The sequence below is a fragment of the Ctenocephalides felis genome, unplaced genomic scaffold, assembly GCF_003426905.1.
Source record: "Ctenocephalides felis isolate EL2017-DRISC unplaced genomic scaffold, ASM342690v1 CF-g0.4_SCAFFOLD_01886, whole genome shotgun sequence".
In the NCBI taxonomy this organism is placed as follows: domain Eukaryota; kingdom Metazoa; phylum Arthropoda; class Insecta; order Siphonaptera; family Pulicidae; genus Ctenocephalides; species Ctenocephalides felis.
Window position 1 is genome coordinate 106,698,239 of NW_020538040.1, and position 9,794 is coordinate 106,708,032.

The 9,794-nt window shown below is 24.7% G+C and overlaps 2 protein-coding genes across 2 annotated transcripts in view; both read left to right on the top strand.

The window, feature by feature from the left end:
- LOC113378653 (glutamyl aminopeptidase-like) overlaps positions 1–1,495 on the top strand; it is a 140,441-nt gene extending 138,946 nt beyond the window's left edge. The window contains exons 2-3 of the mRNA XM_026619215.1: positions 887–1,109; positions 1,315–1,495. Of these exons, the coding sequence (XP_026475000.1) occupies positions 945–1,109; positions 1,315–1,458 (309 nt within the window). The 5' untranslated portion in view covers positions 887–944 and the 3' untranslated portion in view covers positions 1,459–1,495. The remainder of the gene's footprint in view (positions 1–886; positions 1,110–1,314) is intronic.
- Positions 1–9,794, top strand: part of LOC113378652 — a 208,821-nt gene that overhangs the window by 157,141 nt on the left and 41,886 nt on the right. The gene's annotated exons all lie outside the window — the stretch shown is intronic.

The following is a 9,794-nucleotide window of genomic DNA, read 5'->3' on the forward strand; positions in this document are numbered from 1 at the left end:
TTGGTCTCGGTCTTGGTCTCGGTCTTGGTCTCGGTCTTGGTCTCGGTCTTGGTCTCGGTCTTGGTCTCGGTCTCGGTCTCGGTCCCTCGGTCTCGGTCTTGGTCTCGGTCTTGGTCTCGGTCTCGGTCTCGGTCTCGGTCTCGGTCTCCTCGGTCTTGGTCTCGGTCTATATATTTTAATATTTATATATTTAGTTAAAACCTTAAAAATATCCCTCACACTATTAGTTATGCTTTTCGTTAAATATAAATAATTTTTAACGATTTTCAAACTTTATTGGATTTATCTGCTTCTTAAATTTACTCGTGACATTTTAAATAAAAAACGATTTTAAATCATAAATTTGTACTAAAGTATATATATATTTTTTATTCTAAATATTTAGTTAAAACCTCAAAATAATATATAGTTCTGAAAACTTAGCCTTTACCAAGTTGCAAATATTTTTTATGAATTTTTCAAACTCTACTTTAAATCGACTTCAGAAATATCACGACGCGATAATAATATATGTATAAAAAGCGATTTTAACTAACAAATATATACTAAAATAAACATTTTTGACTTAAATAAATAGCTTAAACTTCAAAAAAAATTATTAGTATCAAAATTACCATTTCATTTAATTTTAAATTATTTTTAACGAATTTTGAAATCTTTGTTGTATATATTAGCTCAGAAGATCCTTCTTGACTAAAAAGAGGTTTTAAATAATAATTTTCTACTAGAGTATATACATTCATTTATTTAAATATTTAGTCAAAACTTCAAAAAACTTTTTGCACAAAAAATCACCTTTCTATACTATTTTTATCTAATTTTTATCTAATTTTTATCTAATTTTTATCTAATTTTTATCAATTTTTATCAATATTTTCCTTCCCAGGTATACAGATTTGGCCTGGCTAGAAGAAAACGTTCGAGGGCAGGATTATTTCAAATGCATGTCCTCGATTTCTGCAAATCCTTTAAGTACTGATGCAACCTGGAAATACGTCCAGGACAATTGGCAAAAAATGATCGACAGGTTCGGATTGGGGGGAAGAAATTTGGGCAGACTTATTCCATCTGTTACCGACAGATTTACTACTGAGGATAGGCTGAAAGAGGTAAAAAGACGATATGAAAGATGATACAAAATTATCATTTATTCAAAATTTTTATATCGGAGTGTATAAAAGTGTGACCTAGGAAATGTTGTAAATTTTATCTAGTTTCACCCTGTGTAATTGAAAAGGGGTGGTTTTATATGAAGTATTTGAGTTATTTGACAAAAACCAAAAAAATGTCCCGAATTAAAATTTAATTTTTCAGATGATTGACTTCTTTGCCAAATTTCCGGAGGCCGGAGCAGGAGCTGCTGCTCGGAAACAAGCCCTGGAAACTGTTTCCAATAATATAAAATGGTTAAAAGTTAACAAAGACATTGTTGCAAAATGGTTGAACGAGAGGAAATGATTTAAAAAAATATATATAAGTGCTCTTTAGTGTTGAAAGTCGAACGCAATTGTAAAACTAAACAGAAAGTTTTTTTTTTATTAAATAAATAAAGTATGTGCATATTTTTGTTATTAATTTAATTTCAAGGTATTCCTCTGTCTGTAAAAAAATAATAGGAGCAATAATAATATGCGTTTAATTTTTGTATTTTGTATAAATAAAAATTGATATATTTTGTATATCTTTTATATATTATATGGTTCAATTTAACACTGATTTGATTTTAAATAAGAGCAAATTAATAATTAAATGAATATATAAACAAGATTTAAAACAAAAAACAAGTCAAAATAGAAAATATTTTGCAGTCAAGACAGGTTTTATAGCTGCTCGAAGACTGAGATTATATCGTCAACAAATAAGTAAAAAAAAATACCATCAGCCAATGAATGTATGTTAATTTTAATTACATGAAGTTCTTCAAACAGAATTATTACATGATGAGTGAAGTTGCAAAAACAATATTTGGCGTTGTTTAACATAATAATTATCTTCATTTTTATAGCTCATAAAAAATATTGAAGCAGTACACCTTTATTCTATCATGCCCAAGATATATCCTTTTCAGAATTATATCTCAGATGTTTTTGGTAGTTTAGATGAAGTCTACATGTTTTTCGATCATGCTAAGTATTACAAAGTTGCATAATGAAGAATAAATTGATATTCAGATTTATTAATCTAAACAAGAGTTGAAGCACAAGAATAGTTTGTGTAGGTTTGTATCATTTCTATACATATATACTTTATAATGGACATCTATGCTATAAATAAACTATTTATTTGTTACAAGTTTACTGTGTGAATTTATTAATCAGCAATTACTTCATTTCTTTAATGAAGGTTCATTTTTAAATGCTAATTACAATGACAAACCGACAATGTCATATCCGAAGTATGACTTTAATTACATTATTGTTTGTAAATATTATACATATTTTTAATGCTATTATAAATATATAATTTATCATTATCATATAAATGTGTATAATGGTTGACACTAATAAATGTGTGCATCACGAGTGTTACCATATTACTGATGAGCGTTATTCAAAATTGTTATATGATGTATTTATTTTTACTTAAATGCCATCTCATACAGCAACAAAAAAGTTTTACTTCAATACTTATTATATTTGCAATGCGTTACAAATGTGAAATAAAGTTATAACAATTTGCATATATCATTTAGTCAAAATTCAAATTTGAAATTGGACCCTTTGTGGCGCTACTGTTCACCGATCGAAAACTCTGAAGTTGCACAAAATGGCGACTTGTCAGCACTTGTTGAAGGCGCCTTAGTTCTTTATGGGATTCTAGTGAAAACAAATGGCAAAAAAAGAAGTGAGTGCTATATAAATAATGTAGTTAGTTGTGCAAGAAATATTTTGTGATGCAAGAAAAATGGAGCACCCTTAGAAGTCACGAGCGGCGGATCGGATAGTAATTGAAAGGTATGGTAATAGACATTTAGTATATAGACATTTGATAGTTTTGTTAAGAACGAGTTTTATGGGTTCGTGCTGATTCTTGCTTGTGATTTAGTAGTCAGTTTTAATGCATCGAATTCCAATACAGATTTTTTTATACTTAAAAGTTATATATACACTTATAGGTAATATTTTTACAACATAACCTGTAAGTTACAAGCAAAGATGTTGAAAATTGAAATAAAACTAGTGGGGCGCACGGCATCGTTCCTTAAGGCAACTTGCTGGAACTTCCCGTACCAAAAATTATTTTTAAAAACATTAACATTTTTGACACGCACACATACATCCATTTTTTGTAATGTATGTCAAAATGTCCAGAAACCTCACGATTACTATAACTTACCCTAAGGGGAGTTAAAAAATGTAGTAAAAGAAATAGAATTAAATAAGTGAGCAAATAGTAATTATAAATAACTTGCAGAATTATGTTCTGGATCATAGATCACTCAGCCATTTTCTCTTTAGTTTTTCGACTGACTGGGATTGACATATGTATCCAATTTGTCTCGAACAATCAACCTTCTGCTTTTAATGACTTCTATTGGGAATTTTTAGGTCCTCGTGAATTATATATAAACCCATCAATGCTGCATATCATTCTCAGTATATTGTTTTGGGCTTTCTGAATTATAAAATATGTTATATACTATGTGTCGATATTGGAATTATCATCGAGAAGCTTATTCTGTAATCAAAGTTTGGATGATCATCCTATGAGCCAGTTCAGGTACTTCAATTTTAAATCTATTTATTCCTTTTTCATTATTATGTACATTTTCCAATTTAGTTTACTATCTACATGCATTATTAGATTTTTTATCAGGCCTTGTGTGGCTTCTTAATGAAACGATAAGATGTTGGTATTTGGTAACATCTGGTTCGATGTTCCATTTTTTAGCTATAATTCTGTTTCTCTTAGTGAGCTCAAGGTTTATTTATTTATTACCCTTTTTTTTTTATTATGCCCCTCCTTGCAGACTTTTTTGACAGCACGTGAGGCTCCAAATAAAAACCTCGATATGCAATTTGAAGAAATGTTCCCATGACAATCTTACTAATGTTGAAATGCAGTTAAAATGGAGATTTTATTTTATTTTAGTTTGATTTTTAGACCATTCACACTTTTATACATTTATATTTTCTAGCAATTTACAATATCTTCTGACAAAATACTATATTTTCTGACACTTTTAAACAGTTTCTATGTTTTGTTAACATTTTCTGACTATTTTTAAACATTTTCAGATTTAAAGCATGTTCTGATGATTTACAATATTTTTTGATAATTTTTTTTAAACAATTTCTATGTTTTTTCCAAAACAATGGCTATTTATTTTAAATTTGAAACTATCAGACTATTTATTTTAAATTTGAAACTATTTGACTATTTATTTTAAATTTGAAACTATTTGACTATTTATTTTAAATTTGAAACTATTTGACTATTTATTTTAAATTTGAAACTATTTGACTATTTATTTTAAATTTGAAACTATTTGACTATTTATTTTAAATTTGAAACTATTTGACTATTTATTTTAAATTTGAAACTATTTGACTATTTATTTTAAATTAAAAACTATTTGACTATTTATTCTAAATTTGAAACCATTTGACTATTTATTTTAAATTTGAAACTATTTGACTATTTATTTTAAATTTGAAACTATTTGACTATTTATTTTAAATTTGAAACTATTTGACTATTTATTTTAAATTTGAAACTATTTGACTATTTATTTTAAATTTGAAATTATTTGACTATTTATTTTAAATTTGAAACTATTTGACTATTTATTTTACATTTGAAACTATTTGACTATTTATTTTAAATTTGAAACTATTTGACTATTTATTTTACATTTGAAACTATTTGACTATTTATTTTAAATTTGAAACTATTTGACTATTTATTTTAAATTTGAAACTATTTGACTATTTATTTTAAATTTGAAACTATTTGACTATTTATTTTAAATTTGAAACTATTTGACTATTTATTTTAAATTTGAAACTATTTGACTATTTATTTTAAATTTGAAACTATTTGACTATTTATTTTAAATTTGAAACTATTTGACTATTTATTTTAAATTTGAAACTATTTGACTATTTATTTTAAATTTGAAACTATTTGACTATTTATTTTAAATTTGAAACTATTTGACTATTTATTTTAAATTTGAAACTATTTGACTATTTATTTTAAATTTGAAACTATTTGACTATTTATTTTAAATTTGAAACTATTTGACTATTTATTTTAAATTTGAAACTATTTGACTATTTATTTTAAATTTGAAACTATTTGACTATTTATTTTAAATTTGAAACTATTTGACTATTTATTTTAAATTTGAAACTATTTGACTATTTATTTTAAATTTGAAATCATTTGACTATTTATTTTAAATTTTGAAACTATTTGACTAATTATTTTAAATTTGGAACTATTTGACTAGTTATTTTAAATTTGAAACTATTTGACTATTTATTTTAAATTTGAAACTATTTGACTATTTATTTTAAATTTGAAACTATTTGACTATTTATTTTAAATTTGAAACTATTTGACTATTTATTTTAAATTTGAAACTATTTGACTATTTATTTTAAATTTGAAACTATTTGACTATTTATTTCAAATTTGAAACTATTTGACTATTTATTTTAAATTTGAAACTATTTGACTAATTATATTAAATTTGAAACTATTTGACAATTTATTTTAAATTTGAAACTATTTGACTATTTATTTTAAATTTGAAACTATTTGACTATTTTATTTAAACGATTTTTATTTTATTCAAACAATTTTTATGTTTATTTATTTGCACACTCTGCAGTAGCACATCTTCGCATATATCTATGGTTCATGTCGGAAAAAGCCGCCAAAAAATTCATTCTTTCTTTTGGGACTTGCCGGTAAAAAAATAATAGGAGCAATAATAATATGCGTTTAATTTTTGTATTTTGTATAAATAAAAATTGATATATTTTGTATATCTTTTATATATTATATGGTTCAATTTAACACTGATTTGATTTTAAATAAGAGCAAATTAATAATTAAATGAATATATAAACAAGATTTAAAACAAAAAACAAGTCAAAATAGAAAATATTTTGCAGTCAAGACAGGTTTTATAGCTGCTCGAAGACTGAGATTATATCGTCAACAAATAAGTAAAAAAAAATACCATCAGCCAATGAATGTATGTTAATTTTAATTACATGAAGTTCTTCAAACAGAATTATTACATGATGAGTGAAGTTGCAAAAACAATATTTGGCGTTGTTTAACATAATAATTATCTTCATTTTTATAGCTCATAAAAAATATTGAAGCAGTACACCTTTATTCTATCATGCCCAAGATATATCCTTTTCAGAATTATATCTCAGATATTTTTGGTAGTTAAGATGAAGTCTACATGTTTTTCGATCATGCTAAGTATTACAAAGTTGCATAATGAAGAATAAATTGATATTCAGATTTATTAATCTAAACAAGAGTTGAAGCACAAGAATAGTTTGTGTAGGTTTGTATCATTTCTATACATATATACTTTATAATGGACATCTATGCTATAAATAAACTATTTATTTGTTACAAGTTTACTGTGTGAATTTATTAATCAGCAATTACTTCATTTCTTTAATGAAGGTTCATTTTTAAATGCTAATTACAATGACAAACCGACAATGTCATATCCGAAGTATGACTTTAATTACATTATTGTTTGTAAATATTATACATATTTTTAATGCTATTATAAATATATAATTTATCATTATCATATAAATGTGTATAATGGTTGACACTAATAAATGTGTGCATCACGAGTGTTACCATATTACTGATGAGCGTTATTCAAAATTGTTATATGATGTATTTATTTTTACTTAAATGCCATCTCATACAGCAACAAAAAAGTTTTACTTTAATACTTATTATATTTGCAATGCGTTACAAATGTGAAATAAAGTTATAACAATTTGCATATATCATTTAGTCAAAATTCAAATTTGAAATTGGACCCTTTGTGGCGCTACTGTTCACCGATCGAAAACTCTGAAGTTGCACAAAATGGCGACCTGTCAGCACTTGTTGAAGGCGCCTTAGTTCTTTATGGGATTCTAGTGAAAACAAATGGCAAAAAAAAGAAGTGAGTGCTATATAAATAATGTAGTTAGTTGTGCAAGAAATATTTTGTGATGCAAGAAAAATGGAGCACCCTTAGAAGTCACGAGCGGCGGATCGGATAGTAATTGAAAGGTATGGTAATAGACATTTAGTATATAGACATTTGATAGTTTTGTTAAGAACGAGTTTTATGGGTTCGTGCTGATTCTTGCTTGTGATTTAGTAGTCAGTTTTAATGCATCGAATTCCAATACAGATTTTTTTATACTTAAAAGTTATATATACACTTATAGGTAATATTTTTACAACATAACCTGTAAGTTACAAGCAAAGATGTTGAAAATTGAAATAAAACTAGTGGGGCGCACGGCATCGTTCCTTAAGGCAACTTGCTGGAACTTCCCGTACCAAAAATTATTTTTAAAAACATTAACATTTTTGACACGCACACATACATCCATTTTTTGTAATGTATGTCAAAATGTCCAGAAACCTCACGATTACTATAACTTACCCTAAGGGGAGTTAAAAAATGTAGTAAAAGAAATAGAATTAAATAAGTGAGCAAATAGTAATTATAAATAACTTGCAGAATTATGTTCTGGATCATAGATCACTCAGCCATTTTCTCTTTAGTTTTTCGACTGACTGGGATTGACATATGTATCCAATTTGTCTCGAACAATCAACCTTCTGCTTTTAATGACTTCTATTGGGAATTTTTAGGTCCTCGTGAATTATATATAAACCCATCAATTGCTGCATATCATTCTCAGTATATTGTTTTGGGCTTTCTGAATTATAAAAATATGTTATATACTATGTGTCGATATTGGAATTATCATCGAGAAGCTTATTCTGTAATCAAAGTTTGGATGATCATCCTATGAGCCAGTTCAGGTACTTCAATTTTAAATCTATTTATTCCTTTTTCATTATTATGTACATTTTCCAATTTAGTTTACTATCTACATGCATTATTAGATTTTTTATCAGGCCTTGTGTGGCTTCTTAATGAAACGATAAGATGTTGGTATTTGGTAACATCTGGTTCGATGTTCCATTTTTTAGCTATAATTCTGTTTCTCTTAGTGAGCTCAAGGTTTATTTATTTATTACCCTTTTTTTATTTATTATGCCCCTCCTTGCAGACTTTTTTGACAGCACGTGAGGCTCCAAATAAAAACCTCGATATGCAATTTGAAGAAATGTTCCCATGACAATCTTACTAATGTTGAAATGCAGTTAAAATGGAGATTTTATTTTATTTTAGTTTGATTTTTAGACCATTCACACTTTTATACATTTATATTTTCTAGCAATTTACAATATCTTCTGACAAAATACTATATTTTCTGACACTTTTAAACAGTTTCTATGTTTTGTTAACATTTTCTGACTATTTTTAAACATTTTCAGATTTAAAGCATGTTCTGATGATTTACAATATTTTTTGATAATTTTTTTTAAACAATTTCTATGTTTTTTCCAAAACAATGGCTATTTATTTTAAATTTGAAACTATCAGACTATTTATTTTAAATTTGAAACTATTTGACTATTTATTTTAAATTTGAAACTATTTGACTATTTATTTTAAATTTGAAACTATTTGACTATTTATTTTAAATTTGAAACTATTTGACTATTTATTTTAAATTTGAAACTATTTGACTATTTATTTTAAATTTGAAACTATTTGACTATTTATTTTAAATTTGAAACTATTTGACTATTTATTTTAAATTAAAAACTATTTGACTATTTATTCTAAATTTGAAACCATTTGACTATTTATTTTAAATTTGAAACTATTTGACTATTTATTTTAAATTTGAAACTATTTGACTATTTATTTTAAATTTGAAACTATTTGACTATTTATTTTAAATTTGAAACTATTTGACTATTTATTTTAAATTTGAAATTATTTGACTATTTATTTTAAATTTGAAACTATTTGACTATTTATTTTACATTTGAAACTATTTGACTATTTATTTTAAATTTGAAACTATTTGACTATTTATTTTACATTTGAAACTATTTGACTATTTATTTTAAATTTGAAACTATTTGACTATTTATTTTAAATTTGAAACTATTTGACTATTTATTTTAAATTTGAAACTATTTGACTATTTATTTTAAATTTGAAACTATTTGACTATTTATTTTAAATTTGAAACTATTTGACTATTTATTTTAAATTTGAAACTATTTGACTATTTATTTTAAATTTGAAACTATTTGACTATTTATTTTAAATTTGAAACTATTTGACTATTTATTTTAAATTTGAAACTATTTGACTATTTATTTTAAATTTGAAACTATTTGACTATTTATTTTAAATTTGAAACTATTTGACTATTTATTTTAAATTTGAAACTATTTGACTATTTATTTTAAATTTGAAACTATTTGACTATTTATTTTAAATTTGAAACTATTTGACTATTTATTTTAAATTTGAAACTATTTGACTATTTATTTTAAATTTGAAACTATTTGACTATTTATTTTAAATTTGAAACTATTTGACTATTTATTTTAAATTTGAAATCATTTGACTATTTATTTTAAATTTTGAAACTATTTGACTAATTATTTTAAATTTGGAACTATTTGACTAGTTATTTTAAATTTGAAAC